The following is a 20,893-nucleotide window of genomic DNA, read 5'->3' on the forward strand; positions in this document are numbered from 1 at the left end:
TTTACTGATTATTTTCATCTGGTAGTTGTATCAGCTACTTAGAGAAGAATGTGAAAATCTCCAAGTGTATTTGTGGATTTGTTGTTTTCTCCTTTTAATTCTATACATTTTTGCTACTTGTTATTTAGTGCATATCAATTTAAATTGTTGCAGTGATTGTTTAGATTGTGGCATTATATTGTTTAGGTGATTGCATTGACTCTTTGACACATCTTCTGTTGTATTGACCATTTTTATTATTATGACTTTTTATCTCTAGTAACATTACTTCTTTTAAAGTCTACCTTACATTATATAGCTACAACATTTTTTTGGTTAATGTTTGCTCATTATGTTTTTTCTGTATCTTCTTCTAATTTCTCTGATTCCTTATGTTTTTCTGTGTCTTGTATCTCAAATCCAGGCTGCCCATCTTTGTCTTTTAATCTTGATTGTTTAACTTATTCATGCATAATGTAATTACTGATATGGTTTGCTTTTTAGTCGGTGTAGCAATCTCACAATGTTTTTTATATGTCTCATTTGTACTTTCTTTATTCTTGTATTTCATTTTTTATTCCCCTTTTTGTACTAACCAAGCATTTCATTTTTCTCTTCTGTTTTTAATTATATATTTTTCATTTACTCTTTTGTTGTGATCCTAGATGACAAATTCTGTCCTTAATTCTACCGTAATACTTATTCGCATGTACCATAATTTAGCATTTATATTGTTTCTCAAACCATGTATGATCCTTTTAACAATATTACTCTATTTATCCCTTCTAACTCTTTTGCTTATTGTCATCATGTACTTTAATAATCTTATATAGCTCATAATGCAATATTATTATGCTAAGAAATCAATATTCATTTACATTTACCCATATTTTATTCTTTACAGGGTTCTTTATTCCTTCCTGAAGTTACACACTTCCATTTGGTATCTTTTTCCTTTGAACTGCCTTTAGTATTTCCTGTAGTGCACATATGCCCTGTATAAATTCTCTCAGCTTTTGTTTATCTGAAAAGATCTTTATTTCACCTCTATCTTTAAGGATCATTTTCAGTGTATACTAAATGCTAAGTAGGTAAGGTTTTTTTGTTTCGTTAGTTGGTTTTGTTTTTTTTTTTGTGGGGAGGGGGAGGGTGGGCGGGCAAGGGGATTGATTTTGCTTTATTTTGTTCTTTGCATTTTAAAGATGTTAGTATATTTTCTTTTGGCATCCATAAATATATGTCATTTGTGTGTCTTATTTTTGTTCCTTATTTTGTTCCTATGTTTTTCTTCAAGGTTTTTAAATATTATGTCTTTGATTTTCAACAGTTTTACGATGATATGTGTAGATGTAGTGTCCTTTGTTTTTAACATGCTTTGGGTTATTTCAATTTGGGGGAGCCTGTATGCATTAGATCTTTCTATATTGCTTCTTCCCAATTCTTTTTCTTTTCCTTTTTGGACTTTAGTTACACAAATATTAGACCTTTTGAATTCATCATGTTAGTTATTGCTCTGTTCTGGTTTTACACATTTTCTTCCTTTTTGCTTTAGTATGAATACAGGTATACCTCTGAGATATTGTGGGTTCAATTCAAGACAACCACAGTAAAAGCAAATAACACAATAAAGCGAGTCTGATGAGTTTTTTGGTTTCCTGATGCCTGTAGAAGTCATGTTTATACTATACTATGGTCCGTTAAGTGCATAATAGCATATTCTAGAAAAGCAATGTACATACCTTAATTTAAAAGTGTTTTATTGCTAAAAAATGCTATCATCTGAGCTTTCAGTGAGGTATCACTGATCACAGGTCACTGTAACAAATATAATAATAATGAAAAAGTTTGAAATATTGCCATTACCAAAATGCAGCAAAGACACAAAGTGAGCACATGCTATTGGAAAAGTGGCGCTGACAGACTTGCTCATGCAGGGTTGCCATAAACCTTCCGTTTATAAGAAAATACAGTTATCTGCAAAGTGCAGTAAAACAAGCTATGCCAGTATTTCTACTGATGTCATTTCACTAAATCTGTCTTCTGTGTTCTCTAATCTTCTGCTGTCTTCTCAGTAAATCCAGTGAGTTTGTAATATCAGATATTGCATTTTTCTTTCTTTTTAAATTTTTTTAATGTTTATTTATTTTTGAGAGATTGAGAGAGAGACCAATCCTGATCAGGGGAGGGACAGAGAGAGAGACACAGAATCAGAAGCAGGCTCCGGGCTCTGAGCTGTCAGCACAGAGCCGGTGTGGGACTTGAAGCCACGAACCACAAAATCATGCATGACCTGAGCTGAAGTCAGATGTTCAACCGACTGAGCCACCCAGTGCCCCATATATTGCATTTTTCAATGTTAGAATGTCCATTTAATATTCTTTTATAGATTTCAGTTCTCTGTTGAAAATACCCATAGATTTAGCCATTTGGCCCATCTCTTCCTCTGTTTTCTTGAACATATGCATAGGCTTATCATGTTGGTTTCTTTAGGATTATATTGAATATACACATTGGAGCAAATTGATATCTTTACTATATTCACTTTTCCAGTCCATGACTATTTATATCCTCCTATATATCTAAATCTTTTATTTCTCTCAACAGTAGGTTATAGTTTTCTCCATAGAGGTATTTTATATATCTTGTTAGATAATTCCAAAAATTATATAATTTTTGATGCCATTGTTTTATTCATCTGTTTTGAAATTTTACTTTATAACTGTGGCTCATGTATAAAAGCGGAAATATAATTTACTTTTGCATATGACTTTATATTCAGCAACTTTGCTTAAGTTCCTTCATTAATTCTAATAATGTATTGGTAGATTCTCTTGTTATTATTTTTGTAAACCCGTAATATTATGTTTTATTTGGGGCACCTAGGTGGATCAGTCGGTCAAGTGTCCCAACTTGGTCTCAGGTCATGATCTGGTATGACCTCTTGAGTTTGAGCCCCACATTGGGCTCTGTGCTGACAGCTTGGAGCCAGGAGTCTGCTTCAGATTCTGTGTCTCCCTCTCTCTCTGCCCCTCCCCTGCTCATGTCTGTCTCTCTGAAAAGTAAATAAACATTTTAAAAAACAGTTATTTTATATTTTACAATTCTTACACTTCTTATGCTAAGACTTCCAATAGAATGCTGAATAGAGAAGTGCCATGTTCTTGACTCAAGGAGGTAAATATATCATATTAGCTCAAGTCTTTTATTTAAATATCCATTGTATTGGGGTGCCTGGGTAGCTCAGTTGGTTGAGCGTCTGACTTTGGCGAGGTCATGATCTTGTGGTTTGTGAGTTCGAGCCCCACGTCAGGCTCTGTGCTGACAGCTCAGAGCCTGGAGCCTGCTTCAGACTCTGTGTCTCCCTTTCTCTCTGCTCTTCCCCCACTCATTCTCTGTCTCTCTCTCTCAAAAAATGAATAAACATTAAAAAAAATAAAAAAAATCCATTATAAGATTAAGGAATTCTCTTCTAGTCTTGTTTTATGAAGAGCATTAAACTTAAACTCTTTTTCTGAATCAATTGAGATGATTGTATGATTTTTCTTCTTTATTAACGTGGAAAACACCGTTGATTGATTGTCAAATATTAAACAGGTTTTGTCAGTATTAATCACTTTTTCTATTGTTACCAGTCTTATAAATGGATTTCATTGTAATTTTCTGATTGTAGTTAATTCCCTTGTCATATTCTTCTGGCCATTTTGATTTGCTTCTTTATAAATTGTATTTATATTCTTTGCCCTTTTTATATGGCATTGCCCATGTTTTTTTGCATGTGAATTTTTATCTGGGATAGATAATCTATATCTAGTATATCAACACAGGTTTTTCCCACATGCTGCTAATTAACTTATGCTTTTTTTGGCCATAAGGATTTTTTTTTAATTTTCATGCAAATATGTTTTTTTCTTTATATCATCTGAATTTTCTTTAATGGGTCAAAAGGTTTCCAAATTTTTAAATCCTTTAGATAGACAACGCATGCATGTGAGTATGCATTGGCACTCACACACATGCATGACATTTAATCTAATTGGAAATCTAACATTTTTCTGGATTATTTTTTTGATAGTTACTATTCAAACGAATTTTATTTTATTGGGTATTTTGATTAGAATTAAATTTGGGGCACCTCGGTGGCTCAGTCAGTTGAGCCTCTGACTGTTGGTTTTGGCTCTGGTCATGACTTCATGGTTCGTGAGTTCAAGCACCATGTCAGGCTCTGTGCTGACAGCACGGAGCCTGCTTAGGATTCTCTCTCCCTCTCTCTCTCTCTCTCTCTCTGCCCCTCCCCTGCTTGTGCTCCCTTTCAAAATAAATAAATAAACATTTTAAAAAAAGAATCATATTAAATCTATATATTGATTTTTGGAATGTTATTTTTATGCTATTCAAGAATTTAAGTATGTCTTAATCTTTGCGCCATCTTGTTTTGTGTTTGTCAGTTTGTTTTCTTCATTTAAGTTCTTACAGCTTTTTCAGTAAATTGATTCTTGTGCAATGTGTGTATTTTTGTCTTTATTATGGATGACATTTTTCCTATTTCCCTTTCTAAGTTTTTATTTCTAGTTTATCTTTTTAAAATTTTTAAATGTTTATTTATTTTTGAGAAAGAGAGAGAGAGAGACAGAGACAGAGTGTGAACTGGGGAGGGGCCAATAGTGAGGGAGATACAGAATCCAAAGCAGACTCCAGGCTCTGAGCTGTCAGCACAGAGCCCGAGGTAGGGGGACTCAAACCCATGAACTATGAGATTATGACCTGAGCCGAAGTCAGATGCTTAACCGACTGAGCCACCCCGGAGCCCCTATTTTAAATAAAGCGATTCTTTCTTTCTCTGTGTCTATCAATGTAAAATTTTATATGCAGACACCTCACTGAATTATTTTTTTAAATACATTAAGTTATTTCCTTTGACATTTTAGATCTTCCAAATGTGTGGGTAATATCATCATTGATAAGAACTAGTGTTTTTTATCCAATATTCTATTTCTTTTCCTTCTTACTACATTCATTAGGCATTCTAAAGCAATCTTTAATAACGGTGCTAACTGGCATCCTTGTTCCTGATTTTAAAAATAGACATGATTTTATAGCAGAACAGTAGCTGAATGAGCAAAAACACAGATGTGACCTCTATCACAATTTGTTGATGAGGCATTGGTATAGGGAAGATAGTCAAAACATGAGCAACACTTTAGTTTTGTTCTTGATTGACTAGGAAGAAATAAAGGTAAACTAACTAAAATACACTCATACACAACTTGTTTTCCTAAGGAAGTTAACCGAAATAGGCACAGTTCCTGGTATTCTGGTGTTATGGTAGGACTACCAGCAACACAAAGTGTCCACTTAACTTTAGTGATAATGATTTGAAATTGAGAACAGTAAGCCAGACTCTTTTTTCCCCCACTTATTTCAGCCATGTATGTGCAAACATAATACACAGAAAATTGAATATATAAGGGGTTGGGATTTCTCCATGTGGGTAAAATGAGTTGAAGATACATGTCAGAAAGTGGGTTTTACCATAAGAGACTCTTAAAACCTGAGAACAAACTGAGGGTTGATGGGGGGAGGGGGCGTGGTGGGAGGGAGAGGAGGGTGAGTGATAGGTATTGAGGAGGGCATCTGTTGGGATGAGCCCTGGGTGTTGTATGGAAACCAGTTTGACAATAAATTGCATATTAAAAAAAAAAAGAAAAGAACTTAAAATGCTTATATATATATATATACACACATTTATATATACACACATTTATATATATATATACATACACATATATATACACACATTTATATATATGTGTGTGTATATATATAAATATATAAATATAAATATAAATATATATAATATATATTATATATAATATATAAATAATATATATAAATATATAAATATATATTATTATATAAATATATAAATATATATGTGTGTATATATATATATAAATGTGTGTATATATATATGTGTGTGTATATATATATATATATATAAACATTTCTATATGTTTCTATAGTATCAGGGCATTGTAGGTACGGTTGGGTAACATTTTTAAAGTTGGGGTAGTAGAGGGAGATAAATGGAAAAATAGGATGTTAGAGGGTGGAATATTTAACACTGAAAATTTTGAGGAGATAAATGGAAAAATAGGATGTTAGAAGGTATAATATTTAACACTGAAAATTCTTCATTAGAGAGGAATTGAGAGGCCCAGATTGGAAGGATTCTTGATGGAACTCCAGCAATCAACTAAATTAGTTAAGAAAGAATTAGTGTTGGGGAGATCTCCTGACTATGAGCTAGAAAGTAACGTCTTCAAGGAATGAATGAGAGTGACCTGTTTGTCTTATAGATAATTGCAATAAGTTGTTCTGAGGTAAATCCATTCTCTCCTGGCATCAATTAAAAGTATGGGGGGGTGGTGCGCCTGTGTGACTCAGTCAGTTAAGTATTCGACTTCAGCTCAGGTCATGATCTTGCGGTTTACAAGTCCGAGCCCCACATTCGGCTCTGTGCTGACAGCTCAGAGTCTTTAGCCTGCTTCAGATTCTGTATCTCCCTCTCTCTGTGCTCCTCCCCCTCTTATGCACTGTTTCTTTCTCAAAAATACATAAAAACATTTTTAAAAGTTTTTAAAAAAAGTATGGGGAATTTCTGAGCAATTGGAAGTAGTTAGCAATTACCAGAAACAAATAAAAGCAATTCGTTAATGATTTAAAATACAACATTTTGGTCCATAAATATTAGTTTCACCAAAAGGAGAAAGAACTATATGTTACTCACCCTAAACATCATTAGGTATAATTAAAATGAAATTTAGCTATCACATGCCTAATCATTTATCAATTTTTATACATAACCGTTTACTCAGTAATTATTTGTTGTAAGAATGAGATTTTTGAATTTTGCTGTAAATGCTGTTACAGGTAAAATTCAAGTTATTTTGAGAATGTAGCATGATTTTTCTTTTTTGTTGTTGTTGTTTCAGAGATTTCTCCTGAAAGGGAGAAGTACAAACCTTTAATTACTGGAGAAGAAAAAGTAAAATATATTTCACTTGAAATGAATCCATCAGCTACTGATGATTCTTCTGTTGAAACAAACAGTCCAGAGTTTAATGAGGCATCTCCACAGACGTCACTGAAACCAGAAGGAAATGTGGATGGTATTTTAATAGGTCAAAATGAGCTGTATTCAATTTAATAATACCTTAATTTCTTCTATATAAACAGGTCTTTATAAACAAATCATCAAAACATGTGTATATGTTTGGGTGATTCATCCCAAATTAGGTTCATGTTTTTCTATATTTAATAACTGGTCTGGATTTTATTTTTATTATTTTTTATTATTTTTTTATATATATGAAATTTACTGTCAAATTGGTTTCCATACAACACCCAGTGCTCATCTCAAAAGGTGCCCTCCTCAATACCCATCACCCACCCTCTCCTCCCTCCCACCCCCCATCAACCCTCAGTTTGTTCTCAGTTTTTAACAGTCTCTTATGCTTTGGCTGTCTCCCACTCTAACCTCTTTTTTTTTTTTTTTTTTCTTTCCTTCCCCTCCCCCATGGGTTCCTGTTAAGTTTCTCAGGATCCACATAAGAGTGAAACCATATGGTATCTGTCTTTCTCTGTATGGCTTATTTCACTTAGCATCACACTCTCCAGTTCCATCCACGTTGCTACAAAAGGCCATATTTCATTTTTTCTCATTGCCACGTAGTACTCCATTGTGTATATAAACCACAATTTCTTTATCCATTCATCAGTTGATGGACATTTAGGCTCTTTCCATAATTTGGCTATTGTTGAGAGTGCTGCTATGAACATTGGGGTACAAGTGGCCCTATGCATCAGTACTCCTGTATCCCTTGGATAAATTCCTAGCAGTGCTATTGCTGGGTCATAGGGTAGGTCTATTTTTAATTTTCTGAGGAACCTCCACACTGCTTTCCAGAGCGGCTGCACCAGTTTGCATTCCCACCAACACTGCAAGAGGGTTCCCGTTTCTCCACATCCTCTCCAGCATCTATAGTCTCCTGATTTGTTCATTTTGGCCACTCTGACTGGCATGAGGTGATACCTGAGTGTGGTTTTGATTTGTATTTCCCTGATAAGGAGCGACGCTGAACATCTTTTCATGTGCCTGTTGGCCATCCGGATGTCTTCTTTAGAGAAGTGTCTATTCATGTTTTCTGCGCATTTCTTCACTGGGTTATTTGTTTTTCGGGTGTGGAGTTTGGTGAGCTCTTTATAGATTTTGGATACTAGCCCTTTGTCCGATATGTCATTTGCGAATATCTTTTCCCATTCCGTTGGTTGCCTTTTAGTTTTGTTGGTTGTTTCCTTGGCTGCGCAGAAGCTTTTTATCTTCATAAGGTCCCAGTAATTCACTTTTGCTTTTAATTCCCTTGCCTTTGGGGATGTGTCGAGTAAGAGATTGCTACGGCTGAGGTCAGAGAGGTCTTTTCCTGCTTTCTCCTCTAAGGTTTTGATGGTTTCCTGTCTCACATTCAGGTCCTTTATCCATTTTGAGTTTATTTTTGTGAATGGTGTGAGAAAGTGGTCTAGTTTCAACCTTCTGCATGTTGCTGTCCAGTTCTCCCAGCACCATTTATTAAAGAGGCTGTCTTTTTTCCATTGTATGTTCTTTCCTGCTTTGTCAAAGATGAGTTGGCCATACGTTTGTGGGTCTAGTTCTGGGGTTTCTATTCTATTCCATTGGTCTATGTGTCTGTTTTGGTGCCAATACCATGCTGTCTTGATGATGACAGCTTTGTAGTAGAGGCTAAAGTCTGGGATTGTGATGCCTCCTGCTTTGGTCTTCTTCTTCAAAATTCCTTTGGCTATTCGGGGCCTTTTGTGGTTCCATATGAATTTTAGGATTGCTTGTTCTAGTTTCGAGAAGAATGCTGGTGCCATTTTGATTGGGATTGCATTGAATGTGTAGATAGCTTTGGGTAGTATTGACATTTTGACAATATTTATTTTTCCAATCCATGAGCAGGGAATGTCTTTCCATTTCTTTAAATATTCTTCAATTACCTTCATAAGCTTTCTATAGTTTTCAGCATACAGATCCTTTACGTCTTTGGTTAGATTTATTCCTAGGTATTTTATGCTTCTTGGTGCAATTGTGAATGGGATCCGTTTCTTTATTTGTCTTTCTGTTGCTTCATTGTTAGTGTATAAGAATGCAACTGATTTCTGTACATTGATTTTGTATCCTGCAACTTTGCTGAATTCATGTATCAGTTCTAGCAGACTTTTGGTGGAGTCTATCGGATTTTCCATGTATAATATCATGTCATCTGCAAAAAGCGAAAGCTTGACTTCATCTTTGCCAATTTTGATGCCTTTGATTTCCTTTTGTTGTCTGATTGCTGATGCTAGAACTTCCAGCACTATGTTAAACCACAGCGGTGAGAGTGGGCATCCTTGTCGTGTTCCTGATCTCAGGGAAAAAGCTCTCAGTTTTTCCCCGTTGAGGATGATGTTAGCTGTGGGCTTTTCATAAATGGCTTTTATGATCTTTAAGTATGTTCCTTCTATCCCGACTTTCTCAAGGGTTTTTATTAAGAAAGGGTGCTGGATTTTGTCAAAGGCCTTTTCTGCATCGATTGACAGGATCATATGGTTCTTCTCTTTTTTTTTGTTAATGTGATGTATCACGTTGATTGATTTGCAAATGTTGAACCAGCCCTGCATCCCAGGAATGAATCCCACTTGATCATGGTGAATAATTCTTTTTATATGCCGTTGAATTCGATTTGCTAGTACCTTATTGAGAATTTTTGCATCCATATTCATCAGGGATATTGGCCTGTAGTTCTCTTTTTTTACTGGGTCTCTGTCTGGTTTAGGAATCAAAGTAATACTGGCTTCATAGAATGAGTCTGGAAGTTTTCCTTCCCTTTCTATTTCTTGGAATAGCTTGAGAAGGATAGGTATGATCTCTGCTTTAAACGTCTGGTAGAACTCCCCTGGGAAGCCATCTGGTCCTGGACTCTTATTTGTTGGGAGATTTTTGATAACCGATTCAATTTCTTCGCTGGTTATGGGTCTGTTCAAGCTTTTTATTTCCTCCTGATTGAGTTTTGGAAGAGTGTGGGTGTTCAGGAATTTGTCCATTTCTTCCAGGTTTTCCAGTTTGTTGGCATATAATTTTTCATAGTATTCCCTGATAATTGTTTGTATCTCTGAGGGATTGGTTGTAATCATTCCATTTTCATTCATGATTTTATCTATTTGGGTCATCTCCCTTTTCTTTTTGAGAAGCCTGGCTAGAGGTTTGTCAATTTTGTTTATTTTTTCAAAAAACCAACTCTTGGTTTCGTTGATCTGCTCTACATTTTTTTTAGATTCTATATTGTTTATTTCTGCTCTGATCTTTATTATTTCTCTTCTTCTGCTGGGTTTAGGCTGCCTTTGCTGTTCTGCTTCTATTTCCTTTAGGTGTGCTGTTAGATTTTGTATTTGGGATTTTTCTTGTTTCTTGAGATAGGCCTGGATTGCAATGTATTTTCCTCTCAGGATTGCCTTCGCTGCATCCCAAAGCATTTGGATTGTTGTATTTTCATTTTCGTTTGTTTCCATATATTTTTTAATTTCTTCTCTAATTGCCTGGTTGACCCACTCATTTGTTAATAGGGTGTTCTTTAACCTCCATGCTTTTGGAGGTTTTCCAGACTTTTTTCTGTGGTTGATTTCAAGCTTCATAGCATTGTGGTCTGAAAGTATGCATGGTATAATTTCAATGTCTGGTAAACTTATGAAGGGCTGTTTTGTGACCCAGTATATGATCTATCTTGGGGAATGTTCCATGTGCACTCGAGAAGAAAGTATATTCTGTTGCTTTGGGATGCAGAGTTCTAAATATATCTGTCAAGTCCATCTGATCCAATGTCTCATTCAGGGCCCTTGTTTCTTTATTGACCGTGTGTCTAGATGATCTATCCATTTCTGTAAGTGGAGTGTTAAAGTCCCCTGCAATTACCACATTCTTATCAATAAGGTTGCTTATGTTTATGAGTAATTGTTTTATATATTTGGGGGCTCCGGTATTCGGCGCATAGACATTTATAATTGTTAGCTCTTCCTGGTGGATAGACCCTGTAACTATTATGTAATGTCCTTCTTCATCTCTTGTTACAGCCTTTAATTTAAAGTCTAGTTTGTCTGATATAAGTATGGCTACTCCAGCTTTCTTTTGGCTTCCAGTCGCATGATAAATAGTTCTCCATCCCCTCACTCTCAATCTGAAGGTGTCCTCAGGTCTAAAATGAGTCTCTTGTAGACAGCAAATAGATGGGTCTTGTTTTTTTATCCATTCTGATACCCTATGTCTTTTGGTTGGCGCATTTAATCCATTTACATTCAGTGTTATTATAGAAAGATACGGGTTTAGAGTCATTGTGATGTCTGTATGTTTTATGCTTGTAGTGATGTCTCTGGTACTTTGTCTCACAGGGTCCCCCTTAGGATCTCTTGTAGGGCTGGTTTAGTGGTGACAAATTCCTTCAGTTTTTGTTTGTTTGGGAAGACCTTTTTCTCTCCTTCTATTCTAAATGACAGTCTTGCTGGATAAAGGATTCTCGGCTGCATATTTTTTCTGTCTAGCACCCTGAAAATCTCGTGCCAATTCTTTCTGGCCTGCCAAGTTTCAAAAGAGAGATCAGTCACGAGTCTTATAGGTCTCCCTTTATATGTGAGGGCACGTTTACCCCTTGCTGCTTTCAGAATTTTCTCTTTATCCTTGTATTTTGCCAGTTTCACTATGATATGTCGTGCAGAAGATCGATTCAGGTTACGTCTGAAGGGAGTTCTCTGTGCCTCTTGGATTTCAATGCCTTTTTCCTTCCCCAGTTCAGGGAAGTTCTCAGCTATGATTTCTTCAAGTACCCCTTCAGCACCTTTCCCTCTCTCTTCCTCCTCTGGGATACCAATTATGCGTATATTATTTCTTTTTAGTGTATCACTTAGTTCTCTAATTTTCCCCTCATACTCCTGGATTTTTTTATCTCTCTTTTTCTCAGCTTCCTCTTTTTCTATAACTTTATCTTCTAGTGCACCTATTCTCTCCTCTGCCTCTTCAAGCCGAGCTGTGGTGGTTTCCATTTTGTTATGCATTTCGTTTAAAGCGTTTTTCAGCTCCTCGTGACTGTTCCTTAGTCCCTTGATCTCTGTAGCAAGAGATTCTCTGCTGTCCTGTATACTGTTTTCAAGCCCAGCGATTAATTTTATGACTATTATTCTAAATTCACTTTCTGTTATGTTATTTAAGTCCTTTTTGATCAGCTCATTAGCTGTTGTTATTTCCTGGAGATTCTTCTGAGGGGAATTCTTCCGCTTGGTCATTTTGGATAGTCCCTGGCGTGGTGAGGACCTGCAGGGCACTTCCCCTGTGCTGTGGTGTATAACTGGAGTTGGTGGGCGGGGCCGCACTCGGACCTGATGTCTGCCCCCAGCCCACCGCTGGGGCCACAGTCAGACTGGTGTGTGCCTTCTCTTCCCCTCTCCTAGGGGCGGGATTCACTGTGGGGTGGCGTGGCCTGTCTGGGCTACTTGCACCCTGCCAGGCTTGTGATGCTGGGGATCTGGCGTATTAGCTGGGGTGGGTAGGCAAGGTGCACAGGGGCAGGAGGGGCAGGCTTAGCTCGCTTCTCCTTAGGTGATCCACTTCAGGAGGGGCCCTGTGGCAGCTGGAGGGAGTCAGATCCGCTGCCGGAGGTTTGGCTCCGCAGAAGGGCAGAGTTGGGTGTTTGTGAGGAGCGAGCAAGTTCCCTGGCAGGAACTGGTTCTCTTTGGGATTTTGGTTGGGGGATGGGCGGGGGAGATGGCGCTGGCGAGCGCCTTTGTTCCCCACCAAACTGAGCTCTGTCGTCCGGGGGCTCAGCAGCTCTCCCTCCCTTTGTCCTCCAGCCTTCCCGCTTTCCGAGCAGAGCTGTTAACTTATGACCTCCCAGAGGCTAAGTCGCGCTTGCTGTCAGAACACAGTCCGTCAGGCCCCTCCACTTTTGCAAGCCAGACTCGGGGGCTCTGCTTGGCCGGCGAGCCGCCCCTCTGCCCCGGCTCCCTCCCGCCAGTCCGTGGAGCGCGCACCGCCTCGCCGCCCTTCCTACCCTCTTCCGTGGGCCTCTCATCTGCGCTTGTCTCTGGCGACTCCATTCTGCTAATCCTCTCGCGGTTTTCTGGGTTATTTAGGCAGGTGTAGATGGAATCTAAGTGATCAGCAGGACGCGCGGTGAGCCCAGTGTCCTCCTCCGCCGCCATCTTCCTCTTCTCCCTGGTCTGGATTTTTAAATGCTGCATAATAAGTCACCCCAAAACTTAGTGTTAAAACAACAATGATTATAGTATATCTCATTATTTTGTGTATCAGGAGTTGAGTCAAGGCTTGACTAACCTAATTTTTGTCATTCATGTACTTTTATCTCTGGTATCACTTAGTGGTATTTAGTCAGCAACATGGTCTGATGGGTTCAAGATGGCTTCACTGTTGTCTTTGCAGATATGGCTGGAAGGCTGTGTTAAGACTGCCCCCCCTCCGCTCTTCATGTAGTCTCCATACCTTTTCCATATGCTCTTTCCAGCTAGGTAGTCTGACTATTTATATGGTGGGCCAGGGCTCACGGATCCTAGGCAAAAGCTATTTGAACTTTTAAAAGCTAATCTCAACTGGCACAGTATCACTTCTGCCACTTCATTGGTCAGAGCAGTCACAAGGCCAGCCTAAAGCCACACAGAGATGAAGCACTCTCCAAATTAAGAGTGTTAAATAATTTGCAGCTGTTAATATCCCATAGTCTGCCACTAGCCAAAAATTGTTTACATTTTCCCTCACATGCACAATGCACTCACCCCTTCTTAAAGCCTCATCTTATTATTTAAAGGGCTTAAAGCCTAGGGGGCATCTGGGTGGCTCAGTCAACTTAGCATCCAACTCTGGATTTTGGCTCAGGTCATGATCTCATAGTTTGTGAGATTGAGCCTGATGTCATTCTCCATGCTGCAGAGCCTGTTTGCGATTCTCTCTCTCTCTCTCTCTCTCTCTCTCTCTCTCTCTCTCTCTCTTTCTCTCTCTCCTCCCACCCCTTGCTCTCTCACTTTTTCTCAAAGAAATAAACTGTAAAAAAAGGTTGGGAGCTCAAAGCCTAAAGATGTTATCCAAGTCAGGCCTATATAGAGATGAGTTTTCTTGGGTATAAGTCTTTGAGTATAGTTACTCTTAATCTGAAGACCTATAAGCAAAAAAGAGAAGTTACTTGCCTTCTATATATCTAACATTCAGTATTGAAAGAAAAATATAGACTGCTTTTCACAAGTGAGGAAAATGGGGGACACATATCAATCATTGGTCCGTAGAAATTCTGAAAGGCAGCCAGGCGTAGCAATTTAGCTTGCTTTCTTTGCACCAAAGTTGGTGCCCTCAAGGGCTTTTCTAAACTATCTTTCTTTCCTTTGCAATCCAAGCTGATGGTGTTTCTGCAAGTTGAAAATTAGTAATTTTGTGGGTTTTGTATGAATGATATCGACATTCACTATATTTGACCACTCTTCTTTTTTTTTTCTTCCTTCTTTCCTTATTTTCTTCTTCCTTCCTTTCTTTTCTTCTTTCCTTTTTCTTTGACCCCTCTCTTCTTTCAGTTGCCCATAGGAAGCTGTGAGACAGTGCTGTTGAGATTCTTAAAAATCCTTTTGTCTAACAAAGAGTCTGGGAAGCATGCCTTTAAATCTTTCTGTGCCATAACAGAAGGTCTTACGTCTATACACTTGACTTCATCTTTGCCCTGACACCACATTTTACTGCCCTGAATTCAGTATTTGTTTTGAGGCCATGTTTTCCCGTAAGCTCCTGTTGCCTGGAAGGAATTAACTTAGGCTTTCTCTTCTAAATTGTTGCCATAAACTAAATAGTTCTTTCTTCAATTAATCTCTGTCTTCTTGAGCTTTATCAGAGGCTACTGAAGAAGCTAGTTGACATTTTTAATATTCTGCTTAGATAGCACCAGCTAGATCATTAAATCTCTTTGGTATATTTTCTATCATCATTGTTATTATAAGTACCAAATTTTCTGCCACTGTATAACAAGAATCTCCTTTTCTCTAGCATCCAGAAATTTTTTTCACTGTCCAGTCTCTCATCAACAGTCTCCTCTTGAAGCACTTTTAACTTCTGCCTGCTGCCAAGTCCCAAAACCAGTGCACATGTTTTAAGCTTTTGTTGTGTTAGCACCCTATTGTCAGATATGAAATTCTGTTTCAGTTATCTGTTCCTGCAAAACAAATTATTCCCCAGACTTAATGGCTTAAAATAACTAATTTTATCTCATGCTTTAGTGGGTTAGGAATTGGGAAAGTTCTTTCCCACGTGGCATCATTACCACTCAATGCTATTCACCTGTCAGCTGGACTTATGCAGGAAGGGGCAAGATGGTGTCATTCCCATGCATGGTGTCTTGGCAGAGCTCACCTGGGCCTGTTTAGGTGGTTCCCTCTCCTTATTTTAGTCTCAGGAACTTGCCATGTGGTCTTCCCAGAATAAACTTCTTTCATGGTGGCTTGCAGAGTCCAGTGGAGAAGCTGCCAGTTTTCTTGAAGACTAGAGCTGAAACTGGCATAGCAACATTTCAACTATACTCAATTGGTTAAGACAATCACAGTGCCAGACCAAATTCAAGGGGAGGGGAGGTAGAGGCCCCTTCTAGATGAGAGGAATGTTAGACCTTGCTAGATGTGTAATCATCTTTAACTCACCACAGTAACTTAAATAGTTTTACTTAATAGAAGTATAGTTAGTAGGTACCTTATGCCTTTTATTAAAAACAACAACAACAACCACCAAAACCCTGTTAGGCATATAATAGAGGCTATACAGCTTAGTGCAAGTTGGCAAACATTGTCTACAAAGAGCCTTAGGCTTTGAGGGCAATACAATCACAAATCTAGTTTGTAGAATAAGTCATACTGGTATGACTTAAGGTACTAATTAATAATTATTCACTGAAAAATAAAAGATTTTTTCCCCAAGTGCTTACCTCGTACAAGTAAGCAAAAAAAATAATCATTTGAATAAAGGATAAAAACTTTAAGGATTGGCACAATATCAATTATCTTTTAGGACAAGCTATTTGGAAACTTTAAAAATAGAGAATGAAAGATTACCGGGATTCCAGGAAAAAAGAGAGGGTGATGGTGGCTTAAACAAGAGCATTGAGAATCTGAATTGGAGAGGAAAAAGAGAAATCAACAAATGAAGACAGTAACTTTTCTCATTAATATTTACTGTAAGAAAATATCAACCAGGAGTTAACAAGATTAAAGATCTACAGATAAAATATTTAATTTTTTGTTATAATTAGTATGTTAGCCTAAAATTAGGTAGTGATCATTTGTAGAAAATTTATTCAAATTTCTATATATGGATTTTGCTTTGAGACATGTTTATTGTTATGTTTTTGCTTTTCAGAACCTGATGGCTTGGAAACAGAAGTTCTACAAGAGCCAGATGGAGCAAAGAAAAATGGTAGCTTGCCATGCACGATTATTGATGTATGGATTAGTGAGATAAAAGATACAAAGGAAACTGAGTATGTTACCTCTTTTTCCTTACATTTCAAAATGTGGGTCCCTTTTGTAATACCTTTATCTAAAATACTGTAATAACCTAATACTGCCTTGTATCCTATTATTATAATACCTTATAAATAATTTAATTTTTGGAAAAGTATTATACTCAAGTGGTTCAGAAATCAAGTATATAAAGTTATAGAGAAAAAAGTCTGTTTTCCTACTCTGTCCTCATCCAGCAAATTCCCATTGTCTCCTCCTTCCAGATATTTTTAATCTATACAAAGCAAAAGTGTATAGTCTCCCTCCCTTTTAAATAACGTTGCTAGTATAATGGATACAGTACTTTCACCTTTTTTACTTTTAGTCAGTAACCTGGGAATTTTTTCATATTAATACGTAGAAAACTTCATCTTTTTTTCTTATTTTATGGCTACGTGGTATTCCCTTGTATGGATATACCACAACTCAATAAGTTTTCCACATTAATTGTTATTCTACACTAATTGATCTTGCAAATGATGTTGCAATGAATAACCTTTTACATAGGTCATTTTGCGTGTATATATCATGTAGGATAGATACATAGAAGTATAATGGCTGGGTCAGTTGTGTTTTTATAAATTGCATTTGTAATTCATTTATTGTTCTTCCCAGGGTTTGTACCAATTTACATCCTTAGAAAGAATGTATGAAACCTCCCATTTCCCATTTCCCCTAGCCTTGCCAAACTTAGTATCAAAGTTTTTTATTTTTGCCAATCCGATAGGTTAAGAAATAATATCTTAGTTTATCTCTTATTATTGGTAAAGTGAGCACATTTTTTCAAATGTTTAAATTTCATGTGTATTTCCTTTAACGTGTGTTCTCTGTATATATCTTTAACCCATTTTAAAAATTTGGTTGTTGGTCTTTTATAAATTAGTAAGAACTCATTAAATATCAGAAATATTTGCTGTGGTTATTATGTGAGTTGTAACACTTTTCCCTCTGTTGACCATTTATTTTTATTTTTATTTTTTTTTTAAATTTTTTTTTCAACGTTTTTATTTATTTTTGGGACAGAGAGAGACAGAGCATGAACGGGGGAGGGGCAGAGAGAGAGGGAGACACAGAATCGGAAACAGGCTCCAGGCTCTGAGCCAGAGTCAGCCCAGAGCCCAGAGCCTGACGCGGGGCTCGAACTCAGGGACCGCGAGATCATGACCTGGCTGAAGTCGGACGCTTAACCGACTGCGCCACCCAGGCGCCCCCCTGTTGACCATTTATATATATATTTTTTTGCCATGCAGAAGTTTGTTGTTTGTTCGTTTGTTTTAGTTGTCATGTTTACCTGGATTTTAATAATCATTCAGAAATACTTTGTTCTTTCTAAGGTTCTCAAGAAATGTTTCAATCTTTTTTTCTAGTACTTTTACATGGGCACTTTTTACATTTAAATCTTTGATCTATTTGGAATTTATCCTGGTGTATGGATTTAGTTTTTCTTCCAGATGGCTACCCAGTTGTCGAATTCCATTTATTAAAAAGTCCATCTTTCCTGCACAGATTAAAAATGCCACTTTTAATATGTACTAAACTATCTTAATTATTTGAGCTGTTCTTATGCTTTTTTCCCCCTATTCCATTGATCGGTCTTTATTTTTTCTCCATTGGTCTTTATACAATGTGCTGGTACACACTATTTCAGTTAAAATGTAAAATATATTTTAACATCATTTAAGGCTAATTCCCTTTCATTGTTTTTCTTTTTTGGTTTTCTTGGCTATTCTTGCTTGTGTCATACTTCATTTGAATTTAGAATTTACTAAATTTCATCCACTTTCCCTTAGGAAAAAATACCACTTGGTATTTTAGTGGGGTGTTAAATTCATAAATTAATGTAGGGAAAATCAACTGTTGTTTTCTTCCTGTCCATGAAGAACATGATAGAAGTTTTGAGTATTTTTATACTTTCCTTCATCTAGGTTTTATGCTTTTATTGGTAAGCTTGTTACTAGATAAATTATCTTTTGTTTGGTGTTATAAATGGTCCCTATTCTTCTATGAGATCTTGTAACTAGAAAGTTGTAGATTTCTTTACATTGATTTTGTACCCCACTATTGTTCATGATAGATTTTCAGTTGAATCTTTTGCTTTTCTCAGATATATAATCATATGAAAAAAGTGATGATTTTATGTCTTTCCAATTTTTTTTAACACTATTTTTTTTTCTGTAATTGTCTTTGTATCTTTTATACAATGTTAAATATTGGAAATAGGGGGTATCTGTGTGTTTTTCTTGACTTTAGTGAAGATGATTCTGTTGTGAATCCTCATTAGGCATAACTATACTTTTTAACTGAGATAGGTATCAATATTTTATTGATTTAAAAAAAATTTTTTTAATGTATTTATTTTTGAGACAGAGAGAGACAGAGCATGAGCAGGGGAGGGGCAGAGAGAGAGGGAGACACAGAATCAGAAGCAGGCTCCAGGCTCTTAGCTGTCAGCACAGAGCCTGATGTGGGGCTCGAACTCACGGACTGTGAGATCATGACCTGACCTGAAGTCAGATGCTCAACCGACTGAGCCACCCAGGCTCCCCTATTTTATTGATTTTTTAAAACATCAGGAATGAATTTTATTGAATGACTTTTCAGCTTCTATAGAACCGTTCATATAAATGTTTTCCTTTATTTATTAGTACAGTTAGCCTTTGAACAACACTGTTTTGAACTGCATTGATCTTTTTATACATGGTCTTCATATACATTTTTTTCAATAAATATATTGGAAAATTTTTGAAGACTCATGCTAATTTGAAAGAAGTTGTAGGTGAACTGTGTAGCTTGAAATACTGAAAAAATAATTAAAAGTTAGGTATTATTTTAAAAATATGACATATAATGTAAAATATGTATTTATCAACTGTTTATGTTATCATTAACACTCTGGTCAACAGTAGTCTATTAGTAATTCAGTTTTGGGGAAGTCAAATTTTTAAAAAAATTTTTTTAACGTTTATTTTTTGAGAGACTGAGAGCATAAGCAGGGGAGGGGTAGAGAGAGAGAGAGAGAGAGAGAGGGAGAGGGAGAGGGAATCACAGAATCAGAAGCAGGCTCCAGGCTCTGAGCTGTCAGCACAGAGCCCAACGCGGGGCTCAAACTCAAGAGCTGTGAGATCATGACCTGAGCTGAAGTCGGACGCTTAACCGACTGAGCCACCCAGGCGCCCCAGGGGGCAAGTCAAATTTTATATGCACGTTTTTGATTGCATGGGGGAATCAGTACCCCATCCCCCATGTTGTTTAAGGGTTAACTGTATAATTAATTATATTAATATATTAATATAAACTATTCTGCATACCTTAAGTAAACTCTTCTTGGTCATGACATATTATTTAATGCACTTATGTATTTTATGATTTTTATATTAATATTTGCAAAGAATCATCTGCAGTTCCTTTTGTTATGAGAAATCTTTGTTAGATTTTGTTATTCTTATTATGCTTTCTTCATAAAAAGTAATTAGAAGTTTCTTCCTTTGCCATGATCTATAGCAGGGACAGTTGATCTTTTTCTATAAGAACCTGTTAGGGGGCGCCTGGGTGGCTCAGTCGGTTGAGCATCCGACTTCAACTCAGGTCATGATCTCAGTTTGTGAGTTCGAGCCCCACGTCGGACTCTGTACTAACAGCTCAGAGCCTGGAGCCTGCAGCCTGCTTCGGATTCTTTGTCTCCCTCTCTCTCTGCCCCTCCCCTGCTCATGCTCTGTCTCTCTCTGTCTCAAAAATAAATAAAAATTAAAAAAAAAAAAAAGAAGAAGAACCAGTTAGTAAATATTTTAGCCTCAAATAGACGATTTGGTCTGTGATGTAGCTATTCAGCTCTGCCTAGGTATTGCAAAAGCAGCCATAGATGATACATAAACAAATGAGTGTGGCTGTTTCAAGACAACTTTATATATAAAAACAGGAGATGGGCTGGATTTGAAGATGGGCAAAAAGGAATGTATGCAAGAATGCTTATCATAGCAAATAATATAAAATAGTCTAAATAATCATTAATAAGGAAATTGTTAAAAATACTGTGTTTCTGTATACTACACAGCATATACAGCACTTAAAATAACACGATTTGGAAAAAAAATGTTAGTTTTGTTTCTAACACCATTCAACAAAACAATATCAAATTTATTAAAGACCTAAATGTCAAAAAATGGGAGGCAACCTAATAATTAATATCCAGAATTCATAAAGAATTCATGTAAGTTAATAAGAAAAAAGACAAAAAAGTCCAAGAGAAAAAAATGGGAAAATAATATGAATATAGTTGTTATCAAAGGAGAAAACC

General features: G+C 36.7%; 1 protein-coding gene across 6 annotated transcripts in view; it reads left to right on the forward strand.

Annotated features, from left to right (window-relative positions):
• The window catches only part of NEK1 (NIMA related kinase 1), a 248,558-nt gene that overhangs the window by 183,944 nt on the left and 43,721 nt on the right, over nucleotides 1-20,893 (forward strand). For 2 of the 6 annotated variants that reach the window (XM_047856749.1, XM_047856751.1), the window contains 2 exons: nucleotides 6,972-7,160; nucleotides 16,457-16,577. In XM_047856749.1, the coding sequence (XP_047712705.1) occupies nucleotides 6,972-7,160; nucleotides 16,457-16,577 (310 nt within the window). The remainder of the gene's footprint in view (nucleotides 1-6,971; nucleotides 7,161-16,456; nucleotides 16,578-20,893) is intronic. The other 4 variants (XM_047856750.1, XM_047856752.1, XM_047856753.1 and 1 more) reach the window with 2 other exon arrangements.

Source organism: Prionailurus viverrinus, chromosome B1, assembly GCF_022837055.1.
Source record: "Prionailurus viverrinus isolate Anna chromosome B1, UM_Priviv_1.0, whole genome shotgun sequence".
Classification (NCBI taxonomy): Eukaryota; Metazoa; Chordata; class Mammalia; order Carnivora; family Felidae; genus Prionailurus; species Prionailurus viverrinus.